The 13,710-nt window shown below is 45.1% G+C and overlaps 1 protein-coding gene across 23 annotated transcripts in view; it reads left to right on the forward strand.

The window, feature by feature from the left end:
- The first annotated feature begins 4,949 nt into the window (after window positions 1-4,949).
- The window catches only part of Trim9 (tripartite motif containing 9), a 102,009-nt gene continuing 93,248 nt past the window's right edge, over window positions 4,950-13,710 (forward strand). For all 23 annotated transcript variants that reach the window (XM_038336894.1, XM_038336903.1, XM_038336904.1 and 20 more), the window contains exon 1: window positions 4,950-5,771. In XM_038336894.1, the coding sequence (XP_038192822.1) occupies window positions 4,950-5,771 (822 nt within the window). The remainder of the gene's footprint in view (window positions 5,772-13,710) is intronic.

The raw sequence follows: 13,710 nt of genomic DNA on the forward strand, positions 1-13,710 counted from the left end.
CCTAACAGAGGCTGGAACTACAAGCCATAAGAAACTGTGGCTACCTGTCTCTTTCAAGATCCACACTCCTAGCTTTTTCCTGGCCATTTCCTACTGTATGAGCCCTGCTAAGCTGTGTGATGTTACAGGAACATGCACGCCTCATTTGTCTGGTTATCTCAGGGTAATTAATTTCTAGACAAGCGGAAAAGGGTGTTTGAATGGTTTCCACCCTCTCCTCCAGCTCCAGCTCCAGCTCCAGCTGGGATCTTTAGGTCATCACGGTTTACAACTTGGTGTGAATGTTTTAATAAGCTCCTACAGGGTTACATAACCATAAAAAGATATATGCACATATGGATATTCTAAAATGGGACATTGTCAAGTCTACCCAAATCCTTTGGTATCGTCTGTATATTTCCATTATGGTTTGAATATGAAATATCGAATTCATGTTTTTGTTTTGCTTTTATTAAAACGGGGGGGGACCCATTGTTAGTGCTATTTTGTACAGTTGTGGACACTTCAGAAGTGGGACCTACCTGGAGGAAACAAGTCTCTGGTGGGCCATCGAGGGTATTGAATGAAAACCGGAAATGAAAAAGGGAAAGACATGACTGCTGCTAGGTCTAGCGGAGGAGGAAGTTTATTGTAGATATGAAGGAGAGCACAGCCAGAGACAGAGGCATCTGGGAGAGTGTACAGTGGATATGACCGGACTGAGCTGTGTCAATGAGAGAGAGAGAGAAAGAGAACAACTGAGAGAGAGAGAGAGAGAGAGAGAGAGAGAGAGAGAGAGAGAGAGAGAGAGAGAGAGAGAGAGAGAGAATAAATCTTAAAACCAGCCAACCTCTGGAAGAATGTCAGGAAGCATTCAACATCTTCATGGTGCAAGCTGAGTATGCTCAAAAGGTTTCCTGTATGTCCAACTTTTTAAAACATAACATAAACTTTTTTAACATGCGCTTCATGACCTTAAGCTAAACAACTGTGTTCCCCATCATTCTTGTACGACGTTCTTTAACTGAGTACATTCAGGAGTGTACGACTTTAACAGAGCAGGCCCAGGAATGGGTCTGCTTCTTAAGTGCTTGCCCACGTGAATATGTATTTTCCCAAATAAAATCCCCACACTTCCTTTCCGTGAGGCGTTGTCTGGGAAAGGATCCCCACACTCTCCTCGCCTGCCCCGGGCGGGCGATGCTCTCCTCCATTCTTTGATCAAGCTTGCTCTGGGCTTTGCATTCAGACTCAAGCCCGTCACAGTTGGTTTCAGTTCCACTCTTCTTGCTTTATTGTTAATTAGATTTTATTTTTGTTTAAGGAATTTGTACCATGTTCTCTCTTTTATTTTTTTTTCCTTCAGATTGGAAGAATTCTATCTGTGTGGTTGTGGTCTTGTCATATGTAAGTCCAAAATTCATTCTGTCTGTAATCCCAGGTCTTTCTGTGGATCAGGGGAATTATTTTCAAATTTTCAATGGTGTTTTTTCCTCAATTATCACTGCCCCCTGCCCCATCCTAGGATTCTAGTTACATGTTGGATTCACTGATTTAATTCAGGAAGGCTCTATTGGCTTAGATTCTTTGGTCCTCTCTTCCCAAAGCATTAGTAAAATATTATTTACCGTAGAAATGTCAGAAACTTTGCATAAGGTCATCTTTCACTATATCAAATGGTGGAGACTCTTAATCTGCTCCAGTTACCATGGTATTAAAAATACAAAAACCAACCACAAGTAAACATGGAAGCTCTTTGAGGGTGGTCCAAAACATTATTAGCACAAAATTCAATATTAATGGGATGAATTACACCATAGGAAGAAATTTCCTGTGGAAAAAGAAGCATCATGCCAGCATCTGAAACCACACTCAGCAAACACTCGTAGTACTCAGTGAGTACTAAATGCTTTTGCATGTGCAAATCTTAAGAATCAAAGCCATGACCAGCTCCTCACATTGATACCCTCACACTTGTTCATCTCTAGAGAAACAGCTCTAAAGGAGAATGTGGAGAGATATCAGAAAATCTTTTCTTCCTTGGGTTCACTCTTTAAGACTCAAGAATGAAGAATTACTCATCAAGCATTATAGTTAAACAAAAATACAAGAGCAATCCTGTTTTTCCCTAGAAAATGTTCATCCTTTCTTAGAAAGTGGAAAAGCTGCCAGTGCACTTGTGATGTGTGCAGCTCATCGCTGAAGGGACCACATCCGGCACTTTACACAAAGAGAACATCTGTAGTCACTACCCCAGGAGGGCTGAAACTACAGGACCGGCAGCCCCACACCCCAGGGCTGGCTGGACCACCAGCTGGAACAGAAAATTACTCTCCTGGTTGACTGGCATGAGGGAGCATCTTCCACAGCCCATAAAAATAGAGAAATGAATTCAAGAGAAATGGTAAACTCACAGAGAAGGCAAGCAGGATAGCAAAAGTTTTAACAATGACCATTTCAGGTTGTTGTTGGTTTTTCCACACAGAACCTGGCAGAATACAACTCAGTATTTCTTTGGTGAATGCACAAAAGGAACTACAACCTTTCCTGCTCTTGGCTTCAAACCGTAGCCTCATCAGCATTAGGTCTTGAAAGGTTACTCTAGCATGTTTTCTTAGCTTGAGTTCACTAGTCTGGGATGGGGATAGTTGTGCCTAGGGGTTCTTATTACAGGGATGAATCTAGTCATGGTGCCTGGGAGAGGGGACTTCTCAACAAAAGACAGTTATTGTAAGAACTTCCTAGGAATGACTGATGAGCTAGTTCCTGACCAAACAGATCTAACAGCTAATTCATCTCGAGGTATTTCCTAATAGATCAACTATGCATTGGCTGTACTATAAAACCACATCGTATTGAGGCTCTCTGTACTAGACACTGGGTCATACCATTGGACATTCCCTCAGCCCACCCTTCCTGTGAACCAAGAACAACCTGCATGCCGCTCACCACACCCCACACGGTGTACCGTGGTGAGCAAAGCCGAGGCTCAGGAAGAATGACAGCCCTCGCTTTGCTAGCCAAGGTTTCTGTGCAGGGGAATGCACAGAATGCAAAATCCATGAAAGGACTGCTGTTTCCAAGGACATTGATGCGCCTTTCTACCAGTGCCTTAGGAGCTAACTACTTGATCTGAGCAGAGTATCTTTGGACTAATAGAGCATATGTCTCCTGTAAAATGGAGATAATGACCCAATGACACCTAAAGAAATTCTGTGCCTATAAACAGACTGCATCTGCCTTTAGCAGCTCTGGTCTTAACTAAAAATCTGGGTTAGAAATCAACCCCATAGGATTTGTGACTAACGAGTTTTAAAAAACAATGTAAATTTTCCTCCCACACAACCAGTGACCAACTACTGTTGTCATGGTATTAAAAATACATTTGCAAGATAATCCTGTTTATTTGTACCATTACTCCAAAGGTGAGATTATAGAAGTTAATTCTTTTTCCTAGGCAAAAGTGCTTTTCAGTTATAAATGTAGTTATGAAGAATCAGCCTATCTTCTGGAAGTTGAAAATTTGGAAGATCCCACGGAACTTGAAAAAAAATTGTCATTTGCTTCATGAATCACTCAGAAAATCAACTATGTTGATAAATTACTTCCTTAGAATGTCACTTGATTTTAAGATTCTACCATTGATTAACAGGTTGATATCTTGATTCAAAGATTCTATCATTGTCACATAAAGGAGTATGAAGGCAAAGGGCACGACCCATTATGTCCAGCAAGGTTTGGGGGGAAGGAGAAACCTGCCAGTACAGAAGGGCTATCACTAAATCCCACATCACCACACAGAATCGGAAAAAAAGGCACCACCCCCCTTTCTGGAATTTATGGTAGATGCTCAGGGCATGTGACATTGGATGATGTTGTTTGGAATCAAACACTGGGAATCTGCAGTCTCACAGTGATTCGTTCACACAGCTAGCTAGTTACCAAATGATAGACGCTCAGAAATACACAAACCATCCCTGCCTCAACACAACTAGCATTCCTGGGACCCCTTGCAAACCCCAGCCAGGTGTTGAAGGATGAGTTTGGGAAGCTGGGAGGGTCAGAGGAACCGAGGGACCTTTACTCCACGACGACGAATGGGCCTCTCTGCTTATTTAAATCATGCAACGATGGTGGCACAGCTTTGGAGGAATGCTGAGTCTTAGCCTCGGAGAGGGGAAAAAGCAACGGGGGAGGGGTATGGAGGGGGTACTGTAGCCATGGCACACAACCAGCTCCCCCAAACTCCATGGATGCGGGCGCTCCAGCTGCTTCTGGAAGCTGGAGAAAAGCCCAAATGCCTCCAGGAAGGCCCGGGGGAGGTGCCTGCTCGCTGCCAGCAGCGGAAGGAGAAGGAGCATCCTCCGCGGTGCTCTGCGCTAGCGGAGGGTGGGTGGGCGCACAGACCAGAGCTGGAAGGCAAACGCCAAGCGCAGGCGACAGGCAGCAGCAACCCACTCGCGACCGGGAGGGGTTCTCACGCCCCCTGCTCCGGGGTGATGGCACCCGAGTTCGGAAGGAAACGGGGCGAGGGATGAATCATCCCGCCCCACTCCTCCCTCTCGGCTCGCGCGCCAACCCCCTTCCGAGATCCCACAGCAGCCAGCAGGCGAAGCCGGGGCTCCAGCTCAGACTCCACTGAGCCCCCTGTGGCCTGCAGTAGAGAGGAGACAGACAGGGCGGGAGGCCAATGAGAACGGCGCTCTCACGGGCGCCCTCCGCTGAGCCTCGGCTCCCTGGCGGGGCGGGGCTAGCCGCGGAGGGGGCGGGCCCGGGCTGGCGCGCAGCTCGGAGGCTCAGCGGCTCGCAGAGAGAGCGCGTCGCGGGGAGTCGGCGCCAAGGCGACGCGGGAAGGCGCCCCCACCGCCGCCGCTGGCCAAGGTTCTGGACACCGTAGGCCCATCGGCCGCTTCGCCGGGTCAGGCCCCTTCTGCTGCAGCCGCTGCTGCCTCGCTTCCAGCCAGGTCCCCATGGAAGAGATGGAAGAAGAGTTAAAATGCCCTGTGTGCGGCTCCTTCTATCGGGAGCCCATCATCCTGCCTTGCTCTCACAATTTATGTCAGGCGTGCGCCCGCAACATCCTGGTGCAGACCCCGGAGTCCGAGTCCCCCCAGAGCCGTCGGGCCTCGGGCTCTGGGGTCTCCGACTATGACTATCTGGACCTGGACAAGATGAGCCTGTACAGCGAGGCGGACAGCGGCTATGGCTCCTACGGAGGTTTCGCCAGCGCCCCCACTACCCCGTGCCAGAAGTCACCCAACGGCGTCCGCGTTTTTCCCCCTGCTATGCCGCCACCGCCCACCCACCTGTCACCGGCTTTGGCCCCGGTGCCCCGCAACTCCTGCATCACCTGTCCCCAGTGCCACCGCAGCCTCATCTTGGATGACCGGGGGCTCCGTGGCTTCCCCAAGAACCGCGTCCTGGAAGGGGTCATTGACCGCTACCAACAGAGCAAAGCCGCGGCCCTCAAGTGCCAGCTATGCGAGAAGGCGCCCAAGGAAGCCACGGTCATGTGCGAACAGTGCGATGTCTTCTACTGCGACCCTTGCCGCCTGCGCTGCCACCCGCCGCGGGGGCCCCTAGCCAAACACCGTTTGGTGCCCCCAGCCCAAGGCCGGGTAAGCCGGCGCCTGAGCCCGCGCAAGGTCTCCACCTGCACAGACCATGAGCTGGAGAATCACAGCATGTACTGCGTGCAGTGCAAGATGCCCGTGTGCTACCAGTGCCTGGAGGAGGGCAAACACTCCAGCCACGAAGTCAAGGCTTTGGGGGCCATGTGGAAATTGCACAAGGTGAGTCCTATGCATCCCACCCCTGAATTCCCGCGCCCTGGGTTCTCCAGGTTTGCAGTACTCGGTCCCTCTTTGGGTCACAGCGCATCCCAGTGGGGGCGCAGTGCAGGTGCCTTTGGAGTCTGCCTTGCGATCTGGTGCATTGCAGGCGGCTCGGGGGACATTTAATGTGATGCACGGAAGTTGAATGTCTCCAGGGAGCTGTTGCAGGGATGTCTTAGCGTGGGTTTCCCACCCCAGGCACTGTGCCTGTAAGCGGGGCGCAAGGCACCCCCTCTTCAGTCTGCAGACTATGGCCGCCACCACCTTAGGTCAAAGCCTACGTGGCTTGGCAGAGGCGCGCGGGTGGCAAAGGCCTCTGGGCAAGAGCCAGTGCAGGGTGAATTGAGGACCCGGGACAAGGGGCAGGCGGGGCGATGGGATTGCTGGGACCTCAGGGAAATGTCTCAGGGAGGAAGGCAGAAGCCGGATGCACGGAGGAGGCGGGGAGAGACTCCGCGGGCGGAATACTGATGAGTAGGCTCTGAGCTGGACATGAGGCTCCAGTTGGGAGGGAAGCAGATCCCAGTGCCAACAACTGTAGCAGGTGGAGAGGTCCTGCGGTCCCAAGGCGAACAGTCTGTCAGGTCCTTACTCTCGGGGGAGGGAGACCTAAGGCCGGAGCCTAAGGACCAGAGTATTTTAAGCGGCCGCGTCCTAACCCATCTTTTTCCCCCAAACCCTCATTCCACCAGAGTTCAAATCTTTCTCCTTTCAGTAGCTGCTTGTGCAAACTTTGAGACACCTGTTAGCCGAGTTGTCTTTCAGGCCCCCTTTGATGGAGCCTCTCCCAGGGCTACTGAAAAAGAACGCTTTTAACATGTCATGTGACTCCCCTACTCCCATGACTTCCTGTGGTTCTCAGACCATCCTTAGAACATCTAGCAAAATCCTCCTGACATCTTCCTCTTAACACCTTCCTCGTGGCCTCTTCTGCTCCTTGACTCCTCACTCTCTGCTCTGTTTCCTGCTGTTCTTCAACCAACACGGGGCCTGCCCTCTGACTAAGCCTTTACAGTGGGCGTTCTTTCCTGAAATTCTCTTCCCCAAGGCCTAGATTGGCGACTCCCTCCCTTGCTTCCTTGACTTTACTCAGACGTGAGGCTTTGCAGACCAAAGGAAGCTGCTTGCCTCAGACAACCCTTTCCTTTATTATTTTTCTCAGTAGTAATTAGCACCCTCTGGCATGATAGCATGCCACGTGGATTAATTATGTTGGGTTTGTGTGTATCTATTGCCCCCTCCCCCAACACACACACAAAGCGGGAAGATAAGCTTGTGAGGAGAGGGCTCTTTATAATATCGTGCCCCCATTGCTTAGCAGGAAGGAGCCCACTCGCGGAGATGTGCTGTAAGTAAGCTTTCTTTTCCAAGTCTCCCACGTAGTTGGAGGAACGTGACAGATGCCCGGTATTGTCAGGAAAAGTTGTCTTTACACCCCAGGGTTGTCTGCCCAAGGACAAGGCCTCAGTTGGGTCCCCCTAGTTTCCCAGCATTCTGTGGGGACTGGAAAACTGACTCTGGGAGGTGCCTACTCTGTAGTTAAGATCAGAACAGCAATAATGACTGGGGACATAAAAAGACAAACGCCACCATTTTCAGCAGTCATTTCTCAATTCTTTCCCTGTCTCAGCCTCCCAACTGACAACGGATTTATGGCATGTGCTACCATGCCAAGCTCTCCAGTTATACTTTAAAAAATGACATTCAATTTTGAAAGTTTAAAAAACTGTAGTTCTCAGCCATTTTTCCCCTTATATACCCATTCTGTATTCAAACTCATAACTGTAGGCTGGACATAGTTGACCTGTAGCCAAATTTTTCCACAAAGTATTTGAGAAATTAGCCAGCCTGCCTGGGCAAGGAGCTTAATGCTATATGTGGATGTCACACAGCCTTAGTTGTCCATGAGGAAAAGCACATGCACTATCCATGAAGACCAAAAAGAACCTCAGATCTATGCCAAGCCCCACGTGCAGTTGAAATGGCAAGTCTGTTTGCTAAGCCGGACAATGGAAATTGTGAGTAGACATTATGGATGAAATTTTTATATCTGCTTAAAAGAAAATTACCAAAAAACTATAAGAAATAGAATAAAATGGCTGGACGACCATGTTCTGTCTGATTTTTGGCATAATTCTTCCAGAATAATGAATCAGTATCATTTTGTCCAGTCAATAGCCAGGCAAGCAAATGGCCTAGAAAAGTTGAGCAGAAGAATGGTAGATCTTAATATTCAGTTGTCATCTGATAGAAGAACACTAATTATTATTCCTTAGCTTTGTTTTTCTTTAACAAGATAAGTTAATATGTTACTTCTTCATCTACTATATCTGTAAATTCTCCTGGGCCAGAATTGCTATGACCTCCAAAACACAAGAGAGCAAAGGACTAAACCTCCTCCTCCCAGAGTTGGGCATTCAGTTATGAATGTTTCCTTTCATATTCTATTATAGTAACCATTTCTACTGATGAAGAAAACCCCATAAATAAATATCCCTTAGGCACAAGTTATGAGCTTACACCCTCAAGAGCAAATAGTTTTAACAGCTGGCTAAAACTTATTGTCAGTTTACCAAATTAGCTTTTTAGATATTCGTGACCTCCAAAATCCATGAATAAAGAAATAATAGTCCAAGCCAAATATCTGATATCAGTACTTGCTCTATTCCTTTATTCAAGCCAGGCTGACAGAAGAACTTGCAACATAGAAGAGGTGTATAGACGTTTGGAAAAAGACATTTGGAACTACTGTTATAATTGCTTTGTTATTTTCAGCAGTTCCCAAGAGCTTCAAGAGTCTCAAACTCTTGATTCTGTGAATCACCGATCAGTTTCATAAGCTTTCTCCCATGCGTGTCTACCAAACAAAGATTTTCTTTTCTTTTTTACCCTACACATGTACATCCTGATATTGTCTCAAAGGGTCCTTAAAATTACTTTTAAATGAGTTAACTTTGGGGTTTGAGATAGAGTCTTATGTAGCCCAGGCTGCCCTCTAACTTGCCATGTAGCCAAAGATGACTTTGAACCTCTGATCCTCCTGCCTAACCTCCAATCAAGTCCCTTCTTTTCTAAAGTGAAGATTTACAAGTGAATCATTTTAAAATAAGCCTTCAGTTGACTACATTTTCACTTGTAAACTACATGGGAAAAGTATTTGCTTAGCTGTAGTATTTGTATAAAAATGTCTTATATGATACCTCCAAAAAAACATTCTGTTAACGACACATTGCAGCGTGTTACAACATATGTCTCCATGGTCACCCGGCAGCCTGCATGTGTGCCCTTTTCTTCCAATTAGTTTACTTAAGGCAGACATAGAGCACTGTGTGTGCCATATAAACATTCCTAGAGGTCTCTGGACAATGGTTCTGAGGAGAAGATGGTGCCCCGTGAACTGGGGCACAGTGAAACACGAAGAGCTTTGGATCCACTTTCATGACTCGTGTCCTTTGCCTGCATTCAATTTTCCTCCTTCTAATAGTGTCGTGAGTCGTTTTAGCTTTGGTGGTAGATAAGTGCACACAATATATTCAAAACTGCAGTGCAAACCTTAATGTGGAGTATCACGGCTTCTGCTCCAGTGTCCATTGGAGCTGTAAAGAAGGTCCTTGAATTATAAAGACTTAGGGGGCTCTTTTTGAGGGTTAATTTTGATGTGTTGTACTTTTACTACTTATTTATTTGTAACATGTGGGCCTGTTTGTTGGGGTTTTCTGTCCTGCCCTGTCTCCCAGCCATTTAGTCCCAGAGAAAAATCACACAGAGAGTCTGCATTACATTATAAACTTATTGGCCCATTATCTCAGGCTTCTTATTAGCTCTTGTAGCTTATAATAACCCATTATTCTTATCTATGTTAGCCACATGGCTCAGTACCTTTCTCAGTGGGGTAGGTCACATCCTGCTTCTTCAAAGGGTGATCTGAGCAGGACTGAGAAAAGGGAGCTTCCTGCTTCCCAGAATTCTCCTGTTCTCATTGCCCCTCCTCTACTTCCTGTCTGGTTGACCCGCCTATCCTTCCTGCCTAGCCAATCAGCATTTATTTAAAACATGATTGACAGAATACAAACAATTCTCCTGCACCATTTATTTATTTATTTATTTATTTATTTATTTAGAGTCAGGATTTCACTGTGTAGTTCCATCTGTCCTGGAACTCACTTTGTAGGCCAGGTTGGCCTCAAACTCACAGAGATCTTCCTGCTTCTCCCTCCCAGGCACTGGGATGAAAGATATACACTATCACACCCGATTTTTTTTTTTTTTTTTTTTTTTTGGTTTTTCGAGACAGGGTTTCTCTGTGGCTTTGGAGCCTGTCCTGGAACTAGCTTTTGTAGACCAGGCTGGTCTCGAACTCACAGAGATCCGCCTGCCTCTGCCTCCCGAGTGCTGGGATTAAAGGCGTGCGCCACCACCGCCCGGCTATCACACCCGATTTTTTCCAAATGTGTGTGTGTGTGTGTGTTGTACTTTTATTTATTTGTAAGTTTTGCTCAATAAAGTTTAGAAAATTTTAAGAATAAATTGAATCACAGAGAAGTAGCTAGAGGACAGGAGGCTCCAAAACTGGCAGGGCTACTTACTCCCAAGACTACACAAGTCTCACGCCTCTCCCTGCCACCCACAAGGATGCAAAGAACTTCAATGGTGTTCTCAAAAGTATTTAAAAAAAATAGTGTAAAATGTTTACAAATGATTAATTTCTGTTTGCATAAAGTAAGAGGTAGTCCCCATCATCTGTTGTTTGGTAATCAGAAATAATGTCCACACACAAATTACATGGTCAGCAGAAAAATTAATGCGCATTTCCCACCTGCATAAGCTGAAGGACCTTGCAGTGCGTATGACACTGGGCAGGACTTACAATTGCCTTCCTCTGAAATACTCAGAGTATTTTAGATTTTTCTTGAGGGGGATTTTGAAATACTTACATATGCATAGTAAGATATCTTAGGATGGGATCCAAATTTAAACCCATAAGTTATTTCATATACATTTTATTTAAAGAGCTTGGGGGTCATCTTATACAGATTTGTTTTAAGTACCAGCCAGTGATGGAGGCTCACCTGAGGTTAGGCAGGAATTTGCACACGCTAAACACCAGTTTGTGTTTGGAGGCATTTTCAGTTTTTAGATTTACAAATTAGAGGCACTCAACCTGTAACCTTGGCATCCAGGCTAGGAGAAGAACCTTTTATATGGAAAAAAAGTGAAATAGCACAATAGTTGTAAATAATATTATTTTAAAATAAACTTTATCAGAGTCTGATAGCTGTAAAGGAACAGCTTAGGGATGTGGGAAGATTTCATGGGAAGTGTAACAAAATCTGCCTTCCAGGGAGATTGACGCTGGCATGCCAGAGTTCACTATGTCGGTCAGCTTGGACCAAACAAAGCAGTGCTAACCTCAGTGAGCTTTTGATTTCTCATTCATCTCAATGTCCTGGTCCCTTTGTTCTCTTTAGCTAGTTCATAATGTTTTACCTGCCACTCTCAATTGAGAAATCCCGAGTTACAAAAATACATGGTTTAAAAAACACTTGGCCATCTCCATTGAGGATTCTAATTCTTTTTAATTCCAGATATCATCTCTGAAACATCATACTTACAAGGCCGCATTCTGATGCGTTAGATCCAAACACAGAGGCAGTGTTGGTTCAGTGAAGCAAAGAAAGGTGCCATGAAATCTACCTGGTCACTTTTATTGACTGGCTTCTTTGGCTGGTTTTATTGTGAAGTTGTTTGCAAAGAAGTCCAAGGGAAGCTTTATTCAAAAGAGGTCTAAATACCCAGTGTATGCCCGGATGCACGTTTTTACAGGGCCGTCTCCTACACATACTGGATCACTAAACAAATCTCTGCCAGTTGTAAATTTTGTTTGTTTTCAAAGGCAAGAAACCTCTGGTTATGTATAAAAATCCAGAATCCATTATGTTTTTATTTTATTTGTGTGTGTGTATTCATGTGTGCATGCATGCGTGTGTTATGATACATGCATGAAAATGCCCCATGGAGGCCAGAAGAGGGTGATGGATCTCCTGGCACTGAATATATAGGTAGTCATGAGCCACCAAATGTGGCTGCTGGGAATGGATCTATGCAAGAGCAGTAAGCACTCTTGACTCAAGTTGTCTCTCTCGCTCTCTGATCTATACTCGAGGTCAGAAGTTCTTAAGCTATGTTTGCAGTAATTTTCCATAGTTAAATTAGTTTGGAACTCTCCATTCTAAAATTACTTCTGACAGTTCCCATTGTACAATCTCATATCATCATAATGCCATATGGTGGTCATCCTCTGTCCACAGTGTCACCTCCTGTGGTTTTGGTTATTGGAGTCAACCAGAGTTCAAAAGTATTAGATGAAAACTTCTATTGGTAACAATGTCTAAGTCTTAAATTGCTTGCCATTCTGGGTGGCATGATGAACTCTTGTCCCATTCTGGTCTGTCCACTCAGGATGTGGTCCACTCCTTTCTCTAGAGTATCCACTGCAGAGCCTCAGTTGGTAGCTTGGCCCATTATCTGATGCACTCCTGTAGGATGGCAGTGTTTGAGTTTAAGCACCCTTATGTCGTATCCACACATTATGTCACAGTGCCTACACCATTCACCTCAGTTCACCTCATCAGGTAGGTATATCACGCATCATCTAAAGTACCATAAAAACAATATATATTGAGAGAGAGAGACCCCATACACATACATTTTATTATATAGTTACAACTATTATCTTTTATGATTGCTATTGATCTCCATCTAACTTACAAGCTAAATCTTACCATAGCTGTGCGTATGTATAAAAACACACTATGTATGCAGAGTTCAGCACTGCACACAGCTTGGGACACCTACTGAGAGTCTTGACTCCACCCCCCAAAGAGGAGAGGAATTCTGTGTGTCAATAGCAAACTGGCTACATGTTGCAAACCAACATTTTTCAAACTTATTCAACTTTGGAAATAATTTTGAGTGGCTCAAATGTTTGGGAAACATTGTCAGGTCAATGATTTATCAAAAACTTTGATAGGGGTAATTGTAATTTATTTTTTTCATCTGTGCAGAATAGAATATCAAAACCCCAACCTGAGGAAGAATGTTCCTAGGGAGCCCCTCCTTAACTCTTATGTTAGTTCTTGAGTAAATGTTGAGTTAAATTAATTCTTAAGTAAATGTTGAATTAAATTTATTACTCTTTAAATGCTACAAGTTGAAGGGAAAGAACTACCTAATTTTGTAATGTGTGTGTGTGTGTATATGGATGCATATTGTCTTCTTTACTCCTGTAAATACTATGATTCTTTACAATGATTTTAGGCATCAGAAGTCTGATGCACTATATGAAATAGCAGCTGATCTTCCTTGACTACTTTTAGGCTCTGTACACAAAATGCCAAGGGCAAGTTTAACTGAGTTTCTCACTAAACTATATTAGGTAAAAGTAGATTGTTGTAAATATGCTTTTGATTAAAAAGGCAGTATTAAAAAGTGAAAGGGCAGCTGGGCAGTGGTGGCTCATGCCTTTAATTCCAGCATGCAGGAGACAGAGTTAGGCAGTTCTCTGTGAGTCTGAGGCCAGCCTGGTCTACAGACTGAGTTCCAGGACAGTCAGAGCTATACAGAGAAACCCTGTCTCAATAAATAAATAAATAAACAAATAAACAAATAAATAAATAGCCACAGAGATAACTCCGTGGTTAAGAGAGCACATACTGCTCTTCCAGAGAACCCAAGCTCGAGTTCAATTTCCAGCACCCAACCCAGCAACTCATAACTGCTTGGCTCTAGGGCAGTGACTCGCAGCCACAGGGGTCACGTATCAGATATCCTGCATATCAGATATTTACATTACCATATATAACAGTAGCAAAATTACAGTTGCAAGATAGCAACAATA

The sequence above is a fragment of the Arvicola amphibius genome, chromosome 7 (genome assembly GCF_903992535.2).
Source record: "Arvicola amphibius chromosome 7, mArvAmp1.2, whole genome shotgun sequence".
NCBI lineage: Eukaryota > Metazoa > Chordata > Mammalia > Rodentia > Cricetidae > Arvicola > Arvicola amphibius.